The sequence below is a fragment of the Brachycentrus maculatus genome, unplaced genomic scaffold (assembly GCF_059751285.1).
Source record: "Brachycentrus maculatus isolate JH-2025_06_01 unplaced genomic scaffold, ASM5975128v1 h1tg000147l, whole genome shotgun sequence".
Taxonomy (NCBI): domain Eukaryota; kingdom Metazoa; phylum Arthropoda; class Insecta; order Trichoptera; family Brachycentridae; genus Brachycentrus; species Brachycentrus maculatus.
In genome coordinates, this window is record NW_028280900.1 from 2,073,116 (window position 1) to 2,096,115 (window position 23,000).

At 34.5% G+C, this 23,000-nt stretch overlaps 1 protein-coding gene across 1 annotated transcript; it reads right to left on the reverse strand.

Moving 5' to 3' along the window:
* Positions 1-302: 302 nt before the first annotated feature.
* Positions 303-21,643, reverse strand: Pi3K59F (phosphatidylinositol 3-kinase 59F). Its single transcript, XM_088260998.1, has 16 exons — positions 21,466-21,643; positions 21,192-21,380; positions 18,570-18,726; positions 15,615-15,752; positions 11,837-11,959; positions 11,246-11,341; positions 9,282-9,522; positions 8,093-8,198; positions 6,518-6,624; positions 5,543-5,710; positions 4,876-5,014; positions 4,456-4,664; positions 3,250-3,882; positions 2,053-2,266; positions 1,372-1,479; positions 303-631 (listed from the first exon to the last, which is right to left on the reverse strand). Exons 1-16 carry the CDS (start codon positions 21,534-21,536, stop codon positions 508-510), a joined length of 2,823 nt encoding a protein of 940 aa, XP_088117124.1. The 5' UTR covers positions 21,537-21,643; the 3' UTR covers positions 303-507.
* Positions 21,644-23,000: the final 1,357 nt, after the last annotated feature.

The window sequence follows — 23,000 nt, forward strand, 5'->3', positions numbered from 1 at the left end:
TTATTTTCATACTGATTCAGTAATGATTAGAGATTAATCATATTTTATCATTACCTTATTTTCCAGGGTTATTTGGTGCTTTCTGACATAAAATTGGAGAAAAACACACTGCTTAGTCTTTTTGTGTTGTGTTTTTTACGTATTGTTAAGTAATATTTACTCATATTTATTGTATGCATATATGTACATATGTATTTTGTTTTCCATCAAAACTTGCCACAAAGGGTCTGGGAAGCAAAAAATTAAGAAATCATTTTATCAATTTTTTAAAGAAGTATTTTGTAAATAATAGAAACCCAACCTTCTTTGTACCAGCAAGATTATTTATTAAGCTCGGTGTATTTTTCTAGGAAGAAAAAGGTCTGTGATCAAAAAAGAAAAATATAATTTTTTGTAACAAAATGTTTTATAAAATTTAAATAAACATAGATTTATTTACAGTAATGATTCTTATTAAGTTTCCATTGTGAAAATAGAAGCGGTCAGCTGACGGGCATCGAGGGTTGATTACTTGCGTAGATATTGGGTAAACTTGTGGAACTGTTCCACGAGCGCCGGCATCACGGCACTCACCGATATATCCAGGAGGTTCTGAAGGTAATGAACCGCTTCTTCCTCACCCAGATCCAACCTGGGAATAAATCATCCGGATTTAATTATAAACTACCAGAAATTATGGGACTAAGAAATTATGGGACAGAAATTATATAACTAATATAATTATAATCGAAATTAATCATGATGGTAGGTATTCAAATTTACAAAAAAGAAAATGGCCACCTGGGTACTTCCTTCCATTACATATTGTACATTGCTTTTTTTTCAGATGAATAAAAACAAAAATATATTTATAGTTTTTTTTTAGAAAGAAAGTATATTAAAAAAAAAACAAATGCCAAAATTTGAATCAGAATTTTCAGAATCAATGAACTTTTAATGTAGTTACTATATGATAGCTCATCTACATTTGTGTATAACTGTTTTGAACATATTATAGTCAGTACTTTACTTATTTCTCCATATCCGCCGAATTATTAACATATTTGACTATTTATCACCAAACGATTCCCCCACAAGGAGGCCAGAGACTACTCTGATAGCTTCTTCAGGGGGCTACTTTTACTGTGTGGCGTTTGTGTTTGTTTCACAGCAAATTAATTATAGTGTTCACAGCACAATTCTATTTATAATGCCATGTCATTGATCCACAAAGTATTGCTGTTAGAAGTGGTCGAAGGCGCATCATATGCTTGGAATGGATAGGAGCAAACAGAAGAAGCCCAAAGAATAGAAAGCAAAGACATTGCTCGAAACTAGATGTGCGCGAATTATAAGAATAGGCTCTTGTCGTGTTGTAAGTGTAATACCAACCTGAGTCTATCTTGTACTTTCTTTACCGCCTTATCTGGTTCAAGAGCGATATCAGGAACTGTTGCGTCGACCATCAGAGAAAACAAGTTCAGCATGAGGTTAGCATGTCTGGAAATAATAACATTTTATTATAAATGATTCTGATTTTCTTGACCGTTCAGACGTCGATAGCGTTATTCTGGGTTTTTATTTGTTTCATGATGGATGCTGCAATTTAACACAAAATGTCATCAAGAAATGCTAATGACAGACGGCATAATAACCTTGAAAATAACTATCAGCAACAATCACTTACATAGCCGTACTTGTAATAGCTTATGTAATATGTATGCATTTACTTCTTTTCTTTCTTTTATCTTTACCCACGCCCAGTTGGTGTATAGGGCACAGCATTGGATCGATACAGTATTAATTTGATCACTTGATTAATTTGATATGAAGGCGAGGTGATCAGTGCTGCGCTCCGGAATCTTAGATTTAGGAGTGGAATATATTTGATGGGATACGGATAAAGGAAGCGAAGGAGTTTAGGGTAAGGACGTTACTGCTATATAGGAAAATAAATTTAAGGGGATTTTACATGAATTTGGCAACAGCAAATGTGGTAACAACGTTAGTCATTACTAGCGACTGAAGAACAAGTCCTATCACCTCGGATCATATGAGATGTGCTGTGCCTACCTTCGCAGATGGAAGAAGGCGGTGTAGCACTGCTTGCGGAACTCGTGGAAGTGCTCGGAGGTGACGCCGCCCATGGCCTCCACCATCTCGCGGCTGAGCTTCATAGGGGGCGGCATGGGCTTGGGGTCCCGCCCGAGGATGTAGCCAAAGTCGATGTGGAACAGCGCCCCCGATGTCGTCAGCAGCAGGTTGTCCAGGTGACGATCTCCGACACCTATAACACGATATAATTATTTGCTACGTGCACTGCTGAAAACAGGCCGCAAGGTCTATAATAATAAGAAGAAGAAGAAGACTGCTGAAATTCCCATAAAACCTCTCACTCATAGTGTAAGGGTGAACTTGAAGTAAAGTGTAGTTCACTGATGATTGATTTACTTAATACCAGCATGTATATGTTTCCTTAACCTGTTTTAAAAGAGAAAAACATCAATATAAAAAGATAACATTTGATATAATATTTCTAAATGAAAGGTCTAACTTCAAAGGGTCACATTATAATTGTCTCACCTGTAGTCAAATAAATAAACACAAATAAATTTTGAAGTTATTCGGCAAAATAAAAATGCAAGGCATTTGAATTTACCAAATGTTGAAAGAATTCATACGTGCTTCAGCTACAAAAAAAAACTAGAAAAATATTATGTGACAGAATTATGTATCTAAAACCAAAAAACGGTGAAGATTGTTAAAAAAATATAATCTGATGCGAGCAATATTAGATCGCATCGATGACAGAAAAAATTGATAATATATTTTTATTACACCTATCCGCTTTATAGCAAAGCAAGACAAAAAATTAGATGTTCAAGGTGTGTTTTTGTATATGAAGTTGAAGGTACACCACCGCAACACAAGGTTTTTTTTTTATCGTTGATTATATTAAGGCAGGGTAAACAGCCCTGCACTCCAGATTTTTGAATTCATATGGAATGGTAAATACTATAGAAGAAAAGGAGAATCAGTCTACTGTATTCTCCTTTTTCTAGGTTCCAACCGAGCATAATTCGTTCCAGAATCTTACTCGTTAGGCGAAACATTTATTGTTTTGACCGGCGCAGAAGTCCCGGCTCACAAGTGAGAGGCGCTCGTTACGAGAGGTTCCACTGTCTAGGGTACTGCGGGTCGCATATCCATACTCGTACTAGCTCGAGTAAGTTGTGCACAAGTTCCTCGAGTAAGGAGATAAAAACTTACCTAATATATATGTGATGATACAATATCCCGCACAGCTCTTGATGTATGTATCCATAGTTTCCGGCATAATTCCGTACGGAGAAGTCTCCGACGGATGATGCTTCCGGAAGAAATTGTGAATGGTTCCTTCCACCGCGAGGGCCTCCGCTACGGTGACCGACTCTATAAACTGCAGGAAGCCGTGCTTGGAGCTGGTGGCCAACACCCGGTAGGGAGTCAGTTTCAAATCCAAGTTTTCCCTCCGCAGAAGCTTGTCCATGAGTGTTATCATTTGAAGAACTAGTTGATCCTGTCGCAAGTCGTCTCCGTGCTTGAAAATGGCTTCGTATTCGCCTCCGTCGACTGTTATGAACGTCAACTTAGACGGCATCAGAGCAGACTTGAAGAGGCTCGCCTTCTTGGCGACTATTCCTTTTATCAGAACATTCGGGTCCAGCGGAAATGGAATGGGCTCGAAGTTGGTGAAGTTGAATTTGAACATTTCCGGATCGGCCAGGAGCTGCTGCAGTCGTTCCGCTTTCTTGTTCCGGTTTATGCTCTCTCCCGTCACGGACTTAACCAGTTTCACGAGTTTGTCTATGAATATTTGCTGCCTCGTGAGGAACGAACGTCTTCTCTGCAATTCTGCGTTTCCTAGAAAAGATCATTTTTCCCATTAGATTTCATAATGAAAGCGATCATTCGTTTGTGACCCCTGTTCGCACCGTATCGGATTGATACGTTGGCAATAATATCTACCTAGTAATAATTCTACCCCCAGGGACTCATTAGTAATGTCCTTCACCTCGAATTCTTTCACTTTTGCCATTCGTACGAGACCTCGATAACAACGTTTGAAATATATACAATAAGAAAGAGAAAGTTGGTTACTTCACAAAGTTCTCAACAGGTGCCAGTTCCTATTGAGATACGAAAACGGCTGTTAAAATACTATATACACAACTTCCAAGGATCGAGACATGTAATAGTAATCTCGAATATATACAGGGTACTGCACATTTAGCCTTTCTTATTTTACACTGCACAGCTCAGCAATGGTTTCTTGGAGATCCGTAATTGCCATTAGTCCCTTCTTACTTGACGAATTTCCAATTACTGGTCGCGCTAGATTTGGGCACACACGATTGGTGATATTAAGCAAATATGTTCACCCTCTTGTAATATCATAAGTTGTATTGCGCAGTTTACTAGTCGGCTATAGCGTACCTTTAGCCAGAGTTTGGGAGAAGGTCTTCATGACAGTGAGGTACATGTCGCGCACGACCCCGTCCTGCTTGACCCGCGTGTCCTGGTCCCCGCACTCTATCAGCAGGTACCAGTACAGGTAGTTGGCCAGCGCCGAGTTGCCGCACGCCCGCTCGATGAGGAAGGAAGCCAAGTTGCACTTAACGTCCTGACCATCCCCCATTCCACCGCTAGAAACATAGGGATGTTTGCTCAATGATAGAGCCAAAATTCCAGATTGTCCTGCCCAATGAAGACAAAAGAGTAAATTGGATATTTTAAATAAAAAGTAATGGACATTTTATAACATTTACAATTCGGGTGATATACATATTTACAAATAAATATTGGAAATTGAAACTAAAGTAAAAATGAATAAATATAACAGAGAAGGTAACTTACCAAAAGAGATCACTTGTATCTGCATTGTTGTTAGATTGACTAACGTTAAAGCTGTTGAGAGATTGGTTATCCAGTAGGTTATTGGGGTTACTTATATCATGTATGTACGGTGACCCTAATCCAAATGATTGCGGGGAATCTGAAAATCAATTACATTCTTTAACTCATTTAATTCTTAAAATAATATGTAAATATAGAACAGCTGGGAGAGCATTGAAGGCTCCCATCGCATTCTCGGTTCTGATGCAGAAGCTCAAGGCTTCCTGATATAACTCATTTTCAAAAAGAAAAGCCTAGCATATTCGTGTTCCCTTCTACTCGGTAGAGCAGGGGTTCCCAAAGTGTGCGCCCTGGTGCGCCGTAGAAAGTAAAGAGGGGCGCCGTGAGTCGATCATTATCCGAAACCACAAATATTCTCTTTTTTGTTGTTTATAAATATGATATAACTCAATTTCATATTGTGAATGTTTTAATTTTTGTGCCTATCTACCCAGCTACTATTATTGTAGGTACCTATTTCTTTCTACTATAATATATACAGGGTGTTTCATTAAGTACTTTCTATCTTTAAATTTTAATGAAACAAGGTGTTCGTAAGATATTATCAATTTTTGTTATTACTTTGATTGGGAACCCCTGCGGTAGAGAATTATACAGGGTGACTCACCGACTGGCGCAACACTGGAATTGAGGTCCTTCCTGTCCATCTGCGAGGCAGAGGCGGAGTGGGCGAGGTGGGCGGAGGCGCTCGGGCCAGCGGGAGACTTGGACTCTGCCAGGGCGGCCCCACCTCCGCAGGTGGAGGCATCCATACTCAGATTCAAGTTCTTGTAAACTGAAAACATGCAATTTATTATTACGCAAACCATTGCACACTGAAGAGTCTTTAAAAAAATGTATGTACAGCGTAAGCCAATAAATTGTGAACAATTAGTTTCTAAAATATAGTAACTATAACTAAATTAAAAAGTAATAACTCAGCAACTGAAAAAACGCTTATTTTAAAACTAGTAACTCAGCAACTAAAAAGATTATTGAATGCCGAGTTTGATATCTTTTATTAACATAATACAATTTATTTATTTAGTTATGAAAAAATTACATCTGGCAAATGAGGCGCAGTGTTCCTGTCCAAATGTTGGAATGTTGGCTTTCAGATCGGCCAGAGACTGGACTATGGATTTACATCTATATTTTCAGATAGCAATACCAAAAAGCCTGATGGTGTTAAAACGGGTGATCTGGATAGCCAAACAGTTATATTTATGATATTGCCAAATTTACACTTCATACATTCACACAAAAAAATCAACTCAAAATGTTTGTGAAATTATTTACGCAAGTCCAAATGCTTTTTTGGCAAGTATCATTCCATAGTTAATCATATTCATCTAAACATTACAAAAAATCAAACAGTTTTAAGAAATTTCTAAAAATACGATAATGGTGGTAACTTTCAATAATTTACTTTATCCTTTAGAAGGCTGAAGATTTTTTCGCAAACAATTAGAGTGTGAAATAACAATATCAATAATGTTATTATTTTCTAGCTTGTAGAATTGTAGCAGTTTCTGCATGCAATATTTGATAGCCAGTACATATATGGGTGTTAATGTCGAATTTGAACAGAATAATTTACTACCTTCTTTGATTTCATCAAAGTTTTCGTATTTTAGTGCTTGAACAAGTTGTAGGAGATATAGCATCAAGTCCTCATCGGGAGCCTGTTTCAATCTTGATATGGCATACCTGGAATATTAGTTTTATTATACTGTAGTATGTTGCGGAAGAAACAATGACAGCCTCGAAAAGTTCACGGTCACGGGAGGTGTCCGGGTGATTGAAGAAGAGGAAGATCGACTACTAGATAAACTGACCAAATCAAAGCTGCCACAAGTTCGCCATCGGTCGGCTCTCCTCTCTAGGTGGAGGACAGGGAGAGAGGATAGACTCGTAATGAATACGGAACTCACTCGCTGAAAGTGATACTACAAACAATACTCTTTTTATCAGTGCATCTAAATTAAATTGTCACCGCCCTTATTGGAGTTTCGAAAAACTGATAGTATCAGGCACAGGTGAAAGAAAACTCATACATAAGTCTCTTACGAGGTAGACAGATTAAATAAATGAGTTATAAGTCTTTTCTAAATACTACCTTCGACTTTTTCCAGAACCGAAAGGAATGGAGGTAAATGAAGGAAGGTGCCAACTTCTAGGCATATCATGATGCATCTCAATCTTGAAATAAGTCCGTTTCTTTAAACGCACAATTTTATACTAGCCTCGAGTCAAGACAAGGTGGTTACACAGCGATACAGAAGGCACCTATTGAAATATCAGTTTGAATTTGCAGTACTTGCGAGCCTTTAAATGCACCAAGAGTGAAAGATGTACTTTATGAATGCAAATACACATGCTTTTACGATACTTTCTATATTCCAATAGCAAATCCACAGCTTGGTGTCAAATGTCAAAAATTTAAGCAAAACCTTAAATGTATCTGAAATAATGTTTGTGAATATGCCATGTAATATGAGCTAAGTTGGCTAAAGTGATATTGTTCACACAGAAACAGGTGGTTAAGGAAAAAAATAGAAATCAAGATATATTGTATGTAGACGGGCGTATGGAAGCCTAGGCAATTAGATTTTACAACATGGCATTGTCGGGCTTTAGTGATCACTTTATACACTGTGTAACATTTACCAGCAGTGGTTGTATTTTAAATATAACCACTTTCTCAGTTATTACTGGCAGATGAGACTGCCATCTGTTGGGAACTTTGTGAAGTAAATATAATAATGGGCAATATCAATGTCAATAATGGGCAGAATTGGTGAATGTTACCTGTGTGTAGAGTGATTACTTAAACCGCCCTATGATGGTCGTCAGCCCCATAAATGCCCAGACTTCCATATTCTTTATCTTTGATGAGATGTCAAAAAATAATAAAAAAATAATAATTTTCCCCTTCTGACCATGAATCTCTGTTGAGACATCTTGTACATGGCTTTTATGGGGTTAAATCCAATGTTTGATTGCAATAAAATAAATAAAAAAAGATATTTTCAAAAAAAGAAATATTCACATAGGATCATAGGAGACTGAATACTGAGTAAGAGAAGGCCAAAATTTGCATAATTAGCCATAGTAACACTCACAGTTTGCCATACTATAAAACAACAACATATAGTCCAAATGAAGCATGTATTACCTCCGGACAGCCGGGTGAGTGAAGTTAGGAGTCAGCAGTTCCAGTGCATCCTCCACGTCCATGGGCGCCCATTGCTGCATCATGGAAAGCGCCTGACGAACCTCACCTGCAACATTTAATATATTTTAATCTGATATTCTTTGTCTCATTGCAACACAAAGCCGGCGATTCGCCGGCCAAGGTCAATTTATCACCGACTCACAAAGCCGGCGATTTGCCGGTTTGTCTTCAAAGTGATTTTTTTTACATTAAAACTGAATAACAATAACTTTCACAACTATGAACTGAACACACTCTTCCAAAAATACCTGGGGATGAGCCGTAATGATTTAGCTTACGAACAAAAAAAATATGCTTTTTAAGTTTTACTATTTTTATTTTGTGTATAATTTAGCTATGTTATTGTAATAAAAAAAAATGTGTCAAAATTAAATAGTGTGTTGTATGAACAAATTATGTCATCTTTGATGAGGGAAAAAGATGAGAGAAAAACACCCATCACAAATATACAGAAGAATTTTAAATACTTTTTCTTGAGTGCATAGATTCTAATTGAACCTGCAATACTTCAGTTGCTGACTATCAATAACTTCACAGTCAAATGTCTAACTAAAAATAGTACCTGTCTATCTAATGATGAAGAGATCATAAAATTGTATATTTTGAGACAATTGTGGGTTAGGTTCTTCTTCTATCCACTATTCGTATCACATCCGATAATGTTGACTCGATCATTGCTTACATGCAGGAAGTCAAGAATGATCAGTCCTGATCTCCGGATTCTCGGATATAGGAGTGGAATATTAGTGTGATATGGAGTTAATAGGATCCAGATGACTTGAAGTGAAGGAGTTCAGAGTAAAGGACAGGACTCCTACATTGAAAGGAAATACATAGAGAAGAAACAATTGTTTTAATAATAACTAAAAGAAAGGAAAAAATAAGAATTGCAGCAATGGGTCGCATACCCATACTTGTAAATATATAGATGTGTGTGTGTGTGTGAAATTGGAAAATAGTTATATTAAGTGTTGCAAAATAGAAAGTCTCATCATATCATAACTGATGCTTTCAGAATAAAAGAAAGTTAATGGGATATGTGGAAAGTTTAATACTAATATGTCGTCAATATCTATATAGATTACGCATACGAGTAATCATGTTGTATAGTAAATATGTTGTCGCATACCGCTAGAGCTCCAGTTGACGCACTTGAGGAACTTGGTGAGGGCTCGCTCCTGGGTGCTCAGGTAGAAGCGGAACTTCCACAGCAAGTCCTGCTCCTCCCCGCTCAGCGGCTGCGTGGAGGGGTAGGCCACGAGCGCGTGCAGGATGTCGCGCACGCTGGCGTTGGGCTTGGCGTCGCGGTCCGACAGGCCGCTGCGCAGCGAGCGCGCCAGCTTGTGGTGCTTGCTTTCCGCCAGGTTCTCCTGGGGGCGTAAACACAGCATCAGCCGCTTCACCAGGGCTTTCAGCGTCACCGAAAAACTGCGCCGCTCGCAAACTTTGCATTGCGCGCCGTCCATGGCAATTTTTTAAATAAAACCGATAATTATTTTTATAATTGTCACGGTATCAAATCATTACTGTTGTCGGGATGTTTAAAACAAGAATTTATAACGGTTTAAATAAGAGTTCATATAAATTAACATTGAAAACAATGTATGTCAAAATGTTATTTACATAAAATGGGGTTATTAATTTTTGTTTAAATAATAATAATCACTCATTATTTAATAATTTAAAACATATTATATTTGGCGAGAGCACAATTCAGATCACTTCCAGTTCTAAAAAATCGTGAATGTAATCGCAAGAACACACGACGAATTTTTGTAAATTAATCTCGACTATTGCCGAAGTATTTAAGGCCATGTTGAAAATGCCCATCACTGTTTATAGTAAAGCACGGTGGGTAGTAAAAAATAAGGTCGACAAAATGCGCGTTCAGAGAGAGCTCGCCGACTTGTTGGCCGTTCAACTACAGAAAGCGCACTGAGATACTCGGGTCAAATGTGAACTAATTGACTTAAATTTTATCACTGCCTGAGTAAAGAAAGTAGGTAGACAATAAACAGATTATGGGAGTACATCCAAACTACCCACTGTGGAATGGTTACTTATTCTTATTATTATTATTCCACTCTAGGGTTGTCACTCACTTCCAATAAGTAAATACAATTATAAAATTATTCATAACTGTATGAAAGGGTAATGAGTCACAAGTTATGAGTTCCAGGAAGGATAATGAGGTGCCTACTACCTACCTCTACCTAATTAGGTCATTATCCTTGCTAGAATTGCTTCTTAATTTCATAATTTAAGTTTTTGTAACAATTTCAACAGGAAATGAATAATAGTTTAAGTTCTAGAAAAGATAATTGAAAAGGGGCAAATCGCATAGTAATTAGCCTTACTATTTATAAATTTTTCAATACTTTATACGAATAACGACACACATTTTTTTTTTCATAAATATAATTTCTTTTCAATCTAAAACCACAAAAAGTGCAGAAAATGATTTAAGGGAGGGCCGCTAAGTAGCACTTTTGTAAATATTTATTTTACTGAAAAATCTTACGAATGATATATTCATAAAATAAGATGAAAAAAAACCATGAACCAAATTTTGTTATAAAATAGAATAGATAGAAAATGGTAACTGTTACACAGTGTATAAAGTGATCACTTAAATCAGCCAATGACATATCATAAGCCCTCTAAATTTCTATATTACTATCTCAATTGACTTGACGTTATAATAAATTAAAGTATACCATTATTAAATTTAAAATTAAAAAAATTATTTTTGTAAATACAGTGCAGTCTCAATCGAACAAAATGAAAGAATAAAATAAAAATTAATAAAAAAGTAATTTTTATTGGCAAGGACAAAAACAAACAAAAATCATTTTCCGATCTCTGCCCATATCCAGAGATATTCATGCATAAGATTTATGCAGCGTTATCTTGTATAATTGTTTTTTTAATCATTATACTATAGAGGAAGGCTATATGATATTATGTTTGTCAACATTAGGTAATGTATATATTATACACCTGCCCATTATACTTTCAATACTTTGAACTTCCGTAACTATCAGTAGTTTGAAGAAACTTACCTTTATGAAGAAAGAAGAAGAAGAAAATTACCTGTAAAACCTCATGATCGGGAACTGTGACAATATCAGCTTGCGCTCTAAACTGATACATCTCATCTCCATCCTGCTCGTAGTATACCACAGCATGCTAAAATACAACATTGCAATTTAATATTTATTCACTACACTAATTTATTACTTTATTACATATAGTAAACCCCCCTATAACGCTGAGATATGTACCGCATTATCGGAGGGGACGTTATAGGGAAGATCTTCTTCTTCTTCTTTTTGTTGTAGGCCTTGTGGCCTGTTTTTAAGAGAGATTAGCCTCCTGCGATGTCAATTCCCAGCTATCGATTCATCTCTTTGGTGGTCTGCCCGGGAGTCGTCTACGATGGGGTTGGCAATATAGGAAAGATAATGTTTTTGAATTGTATTTCAATTATAAATGACTCATTACGCTCATTTCCGCTAGTTAAAATGTAAAAATACAATTTAAAACATTAACCTCTTATAACCTCTCTAAGATAACGGGGTACCTATGCCAACGCTATAGGGGACTTTACTGTAAAGCATAAGTCATGCAAAAATTAGAGAAACGCTTTATATATTTTTTCATGCTGTCATAAATAAAACTCACATTAATCCCGTCAACTTGTATAGTTGAAAATTCAATCATTAGGTAAAGATACTCAGAGTTTCTTTTTTCACTCTCGTTAATTATTTCTATTTCTCGAAACGTCAGGCGGTCCAACCAATCCACCTGAAACACACGAGGACATCAAATATAGCATATCAAGTGGCAAGTAAATTATATGGGCTATTTGTTTTTAAAAAACCACTTAATAAGGAGGATTCAATACATTCTAATTAAAGTGAATATATATTTTACTATTGTGAGTGTATCAATTATTTTTGCCATGTCAAAAATAATATTATTTGACATTTTTATTATGATAACAGTCTCGTTTGTTTTTCAAGTGGAAAGTTTTATTTTATTTACAATTTTACATTTAAAAATGTACAATACTGACTGTCCCAGAAATTTATTTACCATCTATCTCAGTAAATCGAGAGTCTGCTGTGTAATCGAATTTTCCATATCATCATTACAAGAAAGCAAAATAAATATCACCTATTTTCTTGTTTTTGATAACCCTGCCGTAAATAAACATTAAGAATAGTGATATCTTCTGGTCCCTGTTGGCACCCGACTGATGTAAAGTGCACCGCAATATAACTACTTGACTCCATCGAGGCAAGGTGAGCAGTCCTGCACTCCAGAACTAAGGAGGGTGGAACATAGTGAAGGAATACAGACGACATAACATACAGGCGAAAAGGCTCAGAGTGAAGATCACTACTATATGCTAAGGGAAATGGAAGAAGAACAGCATTTAGGAAAAGCAGAATAGCAGCAATGACTAGGGAGCTCAGGGTTACATATCCAAATTCGTTTAAGCTTGTAAAAGCTGCTTGAGGGGATAGTACACCTTTGTAGGTGTACTATCCCCTCAAGGAAAAGTTATTACATACCCAGAAATATATTAATTACAATGGCCATATAAACTGCTGCACCTGTATTATGTAGGTAAACTATTCATTAAGGACTTATTTCATAACTGTATGAAAGGGTAATGAGTCACAAGTTATAAGTTCCAGGAAGGATAATGAGGTGCCTACTCTACCTACCTACCTCTACCTAATTAGGCTATTATCCTTGCTAGACTTGGTTCTTAATTTCATAATTTGACTTTTTGTAACAATTTTAAAAGGAAATGAATAATGGTTATAGGTTCTAGAAAGGATAATTGAAAAAGGGTAAATCGCATAGTAATTTGCCTTATTGTTTTTTATAAAATTTTCAATACTTTATATCAAGGATGGCCAACCCGCGGCCTGCGGAGCAAATGACACGTTTTTTCCTTAAGTGTACACAAAACCACCAAAAGCACATTTCATCGTGCGTAGTTCGTATCATATCCCATATGTTATAGTATTTCAGTATTTCACTATCCTGACAATTTCAAGACCCATAATGGCGTCAAGTAGTAAAGACGTCGGACTAAAGAAGAGAAGAGTAATAGAAGAACTGAGAAGTTTTTAAATCAGATGTACTATAAACTATTTTTTTATGGAATTTAAAACAAAGTCAATATGCCTGATATGCGATGATTCTGTTTCTATCTTGAAAAGTATAACATTAAACGGCATTACGAAGGTAAATATACAAATAAGTTAGAAAAGCACCTAATAAAGTAACTAATAAATATGTCTAAAATCTGGGCCGGCTACTGAAAATGTTGGCCACCCATGCTTTTTATGAATAATAACAAGCATTTTTTTTTCAAAAATTAAGTTTTTCCTAATCTAAAACCTGAAAAGGTGAGGAAAATGATAAAAGGAAGGATCGTTTCGTAGTACGTTTGTAAATATTTATTCTACTGAATACTATTACCAATGATATATTCATAAAATAAGATGAAAAAAAATCTATCAATGACTAATAAACTTGTGTTTAAAAAAAAAGGTTTTCAAAATATTATTACTGCAAAATTACTGTGGTAAAACTGATTTGTAAACAAAATATGTCTCTGATAACCGGATATAGCTGATAGTGATAAAATTGAAAATATTAAAAGAAAAATATATAAATTGCAGCTACAAAATAAACATGGCTAGTTACTATATAGTTACCCCATTTACTTAAAACCCCAAGTTATTCCATAAAAGTAATTTATGACATATAGTCATTAGTATGTGATTTAATGTGTTTGTGAAAATAATTTTTTAAAATAAACGAAAATTCTAGTCTAAGTACTAATCCAGGCAGAAAATAATTTTGGAAATTACTATTTTATTGCTGTTACAAAATAAACCATGTTTCACTATGTATTCGCCTGAATCCCTTCTTTATTGGAGTAGATTGTTCGGAGTATGAAACACGTTACTTATACGTTACGTAATTTATTCATGTAAATTTATTAAAACGTTATGAAATTCCAGTCCAAAAACTACTACCGATTAAAGTCTAGACACCATATTTACTAATGACATTTACTTAAAGATTAAACTGTTACGCTGTTTACAAAAATATGGTTTGTCCTATCAATTCAAACAAAATAATTTATTATTTTAAATTTCGTCAAAATATTTTACAATCAATTAATATATTATTGTAGTAGAAGAACAAGATAACATAAATATGATAAGTAGAAACCACTAAAGTCATGTGTTTGAAATAATAAAAGCACTGGTAGAGATTCATATATTATGTATGGAATGACTCCATTAATGGATACTAATGATGTTTTTTTGTAATGAACCCTCAGTCTAATGCATTAATTCACTCATTTGAACTGAAATATAATAGTAATACTTCTTGCTGAAACAACTTGAAAAATATATATATTTTTTTCATTATCAATGACGATGTGATATTATGTTATTTTTACTATAGAAAAACTGGTGATAATGAATTTTATTAAAAATTACAAAAACTAAAAAGTTTTTTTTAAAAATTCACAGAAAACAAAATACTTTTGAGGCTGGTAAGGGAGGAAATAAAAGAACAAAAAATAAATATATCGCAACATGCAAACTAACTAAAACAATTTAGTTTGTAATTGGAGGAAATCAAACCCAAAATGCCTGTCTCGCAGTCAAGCATTTATTCAGCACGGCACGGCACCACCATATTCAACAATATTAAAGAAAAAAAATTTGGAGAATATTTTTCTATTCAGGCATAGGTTACCGCATGGGAAAGATGCGATGTTAACTCGATCGATAATTATATAAAGGCAGGGCGATCAGCCTTGCCCTCCAGATTTTTGGACCTGGGAGTAGAATAGAATTGATGGACACATATGACATAAATGAAGGTGTAGAAATAGTAGATAGGAATAGAAGAATAGCTCGGGTATGCAACCCGGAGCGCTCTAGCCATTGGCTGCTATTGACAAATATAAATATTTTTAATTGTTTGAATGTAGAAAAGGTGTTTTAACTTTTGTAGTATACTAGTTAGAGCATATGACAACCAACTGATGGTGTCGGAATCAATTTCCAGTGGGGTAAAAATCATATTTATTTAATACAAGCCTGACTGTTACAGTGCAGGAAAAATCACCCAATCTTCAAGTAATTAATGATTAAAATAACACTGTATCAAAACGACGCAGTGCCCTATGCAACGTAGGGAGCAGATAAGGGTTATAGGAAAAGACGTTAATAATACAAATACAAAAATACGTAAATGATTAAAAAAGGTTTGTGAAATTATTACAACAAAGTGTAATTATGGATAAGCAAAATGATTACGCAACTAAGGTTATAAAGGAAGTAGGTTAAGATTAAGTTTTGAGTTTGTGTATGAATGGAATTATGAGCGAAGGAGTTATATGTGTATGCTTTACCTTAGCCATGTGACCATTCCTGTGCTTCTTGACTAACTTGGCGAGTCGCTGCATCTGTTCCTTGCCTCGGTCCTTGGCCTTCCCCGGAGTGTCGCTCCCGCCCTCCACCCCCGGCCACACTCTCAAGTCCAACATTCCCTGGACAACAAACAGACCAGAACTTTAGGCTCCTCGGCATAGCACCATAAATAACTTAATTCAATGATCAAACTTAATATAATACTAAATCAAGCAGAATACTTACTTTTTCCTATGATATAATTAATTCATACTGTCAAAGTGAGTTATCCTTCTTCGGTTGACAATATACTTTGTATTTTATATATATATTTTGTATTTTAATAATTGCCTTATTCTCAGACAAATTTTTAAAACAATATTATTACTTTTTTTTCAACGGGATATTTTTTTTAATGTTTTTAGTTCTGAGTTGAGAGTTAGAAATTCTGAGTTGCGAAGTTGAAAGAATCAGCCATGAAAATTAACCTTAATCAGATGCAAATTCTGCAGCAAACATTTGCTCATATTGAGAAATTATTATAGGTCTTTATTCAAAATAGGAAGAATTGAAGTAAATTTGGTTCTAGCAAAAATGATCCGTTTCATTAAATTATAATATAAATAAAATACTTCTTTTTTAGCGCTTGCGTATTATATTTTTTTTACGGCTAGTTAATATAATACTCAAGTGGTAAAAATCAAGTGTTTTATTTATAATTTAATCATGTCTTATCACAAAACGAATGCCAAAAGAATACATAACATCTGTTTTGTTTACAGGTTTTATTATTTTGCCGAGGAAATATTATATGTGAATTACGCTTGAAACATAAGTTTGTAAATGGAAGTGTTTCTTTTTCTTTTGATAATTCGTAATTCAAAATATATTTCTAAATTTTGACACCTTCAATTCCCATTAACAAGATTTGCCTGTATTCATTCATTCTTCTACTTATCCTCCACTCACAGTGTGATGGCACTGGTATAGCATCAAAAAATTATAAAATTCCATTACTAATCTTGAACCTTTGAAAAAACATTAGTAAAATGACCATTTATGCTTCAATATTAATAAAAAAATAAGTCCAATCAGCAAATTATCTTCTCAGTGTACCTACTACTACTCTTTCTTTTTATCAAAAAAATATAAGAATCTACAACGCAATAAAATAAATTAATATATATTTTTTTAAACATTCTATAATGGGCTTTCTTTAACCCTTATCCGCACCCGATAGTGCATAGGGCACTGCATCATATAAATGCAGTGTTATCTTGATTGTTAGCACATGAAGGAAAGGTGATCATCCCTCCAGGCACCAGTCCAGGGTAATATTGAATAAATTATAGAGTGAAAAATTACTAATATTTATTTGATACCCCCTACGAATCGAGCCCCGGACCTTCAGTACGGCAGCCCAGCGTGTTAACCGTTAATTACACTACGAAGGCGGACAATGGGCTTGATAGGAATGGCATAAAAAAATTTATCGAGTATAATTAAGAAATCAGTAAGTAAAGAATTTTCACAGAATATAAGAGAGCTTTATCTACTACATATTATGTTATTTTTTCCTGTTGACAACGCAACAAGCTTTAATAATACCTATATATCTATACAAAGAGAAGATAAACATTATCATTTTATTATTTTTTTTAATTTTCTATTATAATATTCTGTATTTGGTTATTAAATATTATGAGTCCAATCGCCAGGAACTACACTTGCATGGGTTGACTCTGGCCATGTCTGTACATGACGTATTCTCCAGTTCTTTGGACACGTTGCGCGTGGCAATGAGGATAGCCTGGAACAACTGGTTGTGATCAGTAGCCTGGAGGGGAAGAGAGGGAGATGAAGATCCCCCACACGATGGACTGATCATCTAAGGCAGCAGCAAGCACCTCAGTCGTTGGAGCGCTACGTGCAGCGCAGTCAAGGGTTAGCTGGAGAAGAGTCATTGTTTCGACAAGGGTCACAACCCTCAATAATGAGGAATAAGACGGAGAAGAGAAGAATATGTATTTAGTAAAATCTGTACCAATACCACAAAACTTGAGGTACATGTCATACAATAAATTCTAGCCTGCGTTTGCACTCAAGTGGTGCATAAGGCACTGCATGAGAATGACGCAGTGTTAACTAGATCTTTGATTATATGAAGGTTGGGTGATCAATCCTGCACTCCAGATTCTTGGGCAGTAGGACTGAGATATATTTGATCAAATAGAGATGATATAAGTTGAAAGGCGTTACAAGAGTATGGGGAAATATAATACAATAAATGACAGATAAATAAATAAAAACCATCAAAATTAATTATAACTCACCAAAAAAAAATTACCACACTTTTAATTTTAATTTTAGCAATTTGTGATCTTGTGTATAATAATAGTACTTGTATATTAATAAATTTTATGTTTGTGACTTTACTAAGCTACACTTTAATGTAATAAGAAAATATTTATCACCCCCTCGATTTTGGATTGTGATAAATAATTTTTTAAAATATCAGGATACTATTTTAAGTTTTTGTCATTAAAAATTATTTAAGAAATGAAAAACAATGTACAATATTTAAGAATTTTTAAAACAAAACATTAATGCATGTTGCGAGATAATGTTTTCAAAAAATATGAATAAATTTTTGAAGAACTATTGATATCTCAGCATGGATTTTTTTAGTTAGGCTGTGGTCTGATGGTTTAATCTGCACCTCCCACAATTTGGTTTCTATTTTTAAACACAAACAAAACCATTCAGGCTTACTTAAAAATAGTCACAAATTACTTGTTTATATCATGGGAACAAAAACATCCATTTGAAATGAATAAAATAAAAATTAAAAGGAAAATAAAATTATAGAAATACGGATACTGAAGAAAAATACTTATGGATTTTTTTTTTTTTTACAAATGAAATGATTTTGCATGCGGGGGCACCTATCATATTACCTGTCTGAACATTCCGTGCTTTCCAAATAGTGATATAGAAGTCCCTCCGACCACCATCAGCTTCCCGGGTCCCGCACAATCCAGGATGGTCATGGCGAGCACTGCATTCCGAGGCAGGTCGCTGTAGTAGATCGGGAGAGTCACCCACTCATTCCAGCTGGAACAAACCACTAATTTAACTATCAAGTTTAACCCCCCAACCTCACTTTTTATTTGAGGAGCAAACATGAATAGTAAACACAGTGAAACCTCTATCTATCGTTTTTATAATTGAAATAAACTAAGAATGCGAGATTAAGAGGTCAATACACAAGGAGATACGGTTGAGTAAAGATACCATCCTCCCAATCTGCATAACCATTGGTAGGTTAAAATTCTAAGAAGAATGGTTTTAGATGTAAATAAAATGTATTTTAAAAAGAAAATATAAAGCTGAACAGAACCAAAAAATATTTATGTTTATTGCATTGTAAATAATCTGTGATCGACATTTGTTTTTTAAATATTTTATTTCAGTAAGTCAAATGTATATTTGGGCTTTGCAAATAATATTTTTTTCGGCATCAGTTATTGAATTTGCAAAGAAAGTTTTCAATCTTTTAAAGAGTGTGCACGCTTCTGAAAATGACATCCACGATGAATAAACATATCCAGGAAAACGATTATTCGAGAAACGATAGATGGAGGTTTCACTATAGTTAAATACGTCACCATGTTAACTTCTGGAAGTGCAACAAAAACAGAATTGACAATATAACAAACTTTAATTCTAATACTATGTGCTCTGAAAGTTTATTGTCTTAGGGATTATCTTTAAATATTAATTTCCGACTATACATAAATGTTTCTGAGCCATTTGGTGTAAGAATTCCAACAATGTTAAATTGTCAGGTTGTCTTAAAAGTAATGATACATTTTTAATGTTTTTAAAGTTATTTATATAATAGGGTACCCAAAATTAATGTCATTTATATTGTCATCTTTTTTTAATAATCGATTGCGATCGCGCTAGTGGTTAGTCGTATGTTATGTTTGTTTTAAGTACACACTTTCTTGATTGTGAAAAACATAATTATTAACAATTTTGATATGGTTATTTCTCATATATAATAATATACATGCAGATAGCTGGTAATATCACATGGTATAAAGTTTTATGTGTAGACAAATATTATTATAAACGAAGTAAAAATATAATAAAATAAACAACAGCCCTAAAAGTGACCACAAGAAATCATGAAATTTTTATTAAAAAATGCTAAGATAATATCGTAGTCGTACAGGAAAAAGTGACCAACTAACAAAACGTAAAAGTTCAGGAGGGCCATTTAAATCACTTTTGCTTGGCAAGAAAATAAACATCAATGCAGTTGGTCATTTTTAACAAGTCAATGTATAATACTTACAAGTTTAAAATCGCTTTGGGATTTTTTAAGGGCAATATTAAGCTAGTAAGATATCAAATAGTTAATAATCACGTTTTTGTAAAAAAAAATGAACTTGGTCACTTTCTCCTGTATGACTACAATATGTTCAACAAACAAAACTAAGCAGGGTTTAAAATGGAAAATCTAAGAAACCAGCCCAAAAATGAAACAATCCGAAGCGGTCTATATAATTGATATTCTCCATTTAGAAGTAAGACTTACTGGAACCCTCACTGGACATTGCAGGTGCAATAAACAAATCACAAGAACAAGAAGCTCTACATTGAAGATGATGAGACGCCCGTACAAATTCTGTATTATTCATGACACACAAGGACCCACATCCTCGGAAGTTATTTAACCAAATCCGGGGACCTGATCCGGGGAGTCCTGATCCCTCGTGTAGTAACAAGATTTATCAGCCCTAGGGCTAGAGGGTGAGTGTTAGATTAGAAATCTGTAATAATAGACCTATGCAGGTCACAGTGCTTATTGACAATCACCGTCCCACAAACTAAGTAACAATAATAATTTTTCATGTAATCTTATCTTAAGTATCATGTAAGAATCTCACCAACCAGAGCGAGGTTTCTATTTGCTTTGGTACATTACAATTTGAGCTTGAGTATGAACGTCTAGTCTTTATTATCTATGATTTAATTACTATCGGTATAATTAGGGCTTTTTCCATGTAACGCAGTGGAAGGGCATTCCGGCACGTTTTTTCACAGATAAAATTTAAAAAATAAAATAAAATCAATTAGACGAAATAATGTTTGCAATTACGTTATTACATCTGTATTTATATAATTCATCAAAATGATAAAATATGGTATCGTAATGAATATTAAAATGATATTTGAATATAATTCTTTTAGTAAAAAGCTTGACATGAAGTGAGATCCGGGACCTTTTTTGTTTGAAAAAAAGCCCTGATAATAATAATAAATTTGGATAATTTATATAGCGCCATTTTCATAAAATACTACCTCAAGGGCACTTCACTGTAAATGAATTGGGTAAAGAAGATGGTGGAAAAGACTAGCAAACAAACATGTTATTAGTTTTTTTTCTAAAGATCATCTCACTCTCCCTATGTCTAACCACTGGTGGAAGAGCATTCCACGCCATCGGTCCTTATTGGATCTTAGTGAATGTAACAAAAGTATGTGTAAAATTTACATTGACCACTTACTTCCAGCGCGTGGTGAAAGGCTTATACACCGTGGTGACAGGAAGGCTCAGTGGTCTGCCATTCTGTAGAACAGTGAGACTCACATACAAGTCTGAACAACCATCCTGGTACAAACCGGAGAATTTGAGCATCGGTTCCTCCAATAGCTTGTCATACTCCGGCTTAGGTCTACTGCCCTCTAGAGTCCCACTAAAATTAAAACAATCGCGTATTTAAGGACAAAAAAACACAATAGTGAGACTTCATAATACCACTGATTAAGGCTTTCTCTTACATTTTAATTTGAACGCGATGTTCTAAGGAAGAACTATACACATAATTGAATTTATTATTTAACTCATCCATTTTCACAATTTTTAGATACACTATCAAGGAAATAACTAAGCCATTTTGGTATTTATAGATGCAAGAAACATAACGAAACGTCAAACAATGACCAATTTGACGTTATTGAAAATAAACAGCTGTTACAAATGTCATATGTGTGCCCATACTGGCGAAAGATTTTTTTTTTAACACATAGATAGGTAGGTACTTACCTCAATTATACATTTCCTTAGGTACCTTTTTGAAATTTTTGTGAACGAAAAATGTTAGTTATAACCATTATGAAATTAAGATATTTCTCCTTTAATAAACGTTAAAAAATAAAGCAATGATTAGCAAGCACATTTCATAAAGTGGTTACCAATCATTTGAAACCTAAAAATATTGCGAGTAAATGCTTAATTGCGTATATGGCTAAAAAACATGAAATTCAATAAACCATTTTTTGTAAAATCTAATGATTGGATTTATAAAGAAAAACTTAAATAAATAGTATCAATATCCATACCAGATAGTACTCATATCAGACTTTCTCTTTAGTATTGACTTTTTTCACAAGCTAAGTTTAATATATGGACACTATATCCTAATTGCTTCCATAATTTTAGACTGCCTCCATAAGTCGTGATAAGCACACTTGGCTAACATACTGGAGATTGCAGGTTTGGTCCTAGATTCCTAGGGAGTTTAAATAAAGTGTTTTTTCTTGAATGATTCTCGCAGATAGTTAGTGGCACATTTTATAAATAAAACTATTTTGTTTTAATCACTTTTTATCGGTACTTTTCTCCAATCGGTTGTGACAAGAACTTTGTCATCTGATGATGACAAGAAAAGTACGAATAAAAAGTGTTTAAAACAAAGTTATTTTATTTTATAAAAACACAAGTGTTTTTTCACTTTAATATGGATACTAACCTGAAGCGCTGGATGTGTCACCTTATCTTCATGCAATAAATTATTTGCTGCAGTGCCCTATGCACCATTGGGTGCAGATTAAGGGTCAGTAGCAGATCTTAATAACTTACTAACTAACTAACCATCACGCTGCTTCCCCGCAGGAGTAGGCAGAGAGAATCGAACGCCACACCACTATGTCTTTGCAAACATTATTCGCCTCTTCTACATTCATGCATCTCCTCATACATACCCGACGATTATTACGACTCCTGACCCGGCCGCTTTCAAGTATTTAACATATTGCCAGGTTTTCCTCGGTCTTCCTCTGCTTCTTTTTCTAACTACATTCGCCTCATAAATTTGTTTAACCGTTCTTTCCTCACTCATACGTTCCACATGTCCAAACCATCTCAACACACTTTATCAAATATAGATCTATGCTTTAGAGGGGGATTGTACTTTGTTACATACAAAGTTATTAGGTAGGTAGAATTTATTGATAAGTACTAGTGCCTTATAGATAGTGAAAACATATTTACAGTTTTTTTTTACATATGGCTATACTGAATCGAAGTCCGCCGA

Coding starts and splice junctions, on each gene's coding strand:
- Pi3K59F (XM_088260998.1), bottom strand. CDS start 21,536: ATGGATGAGTTAAATAATAAATTCAATTATGTGTATAGTTCTTCCTTA. Junction 21,381..21,465: donor CATCGCGTTCAAATTAAAAT/GTAAGAGAAAGC, acceptor TTTTAATTTTAG/TGGGACTCTAGAGGGCAGTA. Junction 5,015..5,542: donor TTCCAGTGTTGCGCCAGTCG/GTGAGTCACCCT, acceptor ATTGATTTTCAG/ATTCCCCGCAATCATTTGGA.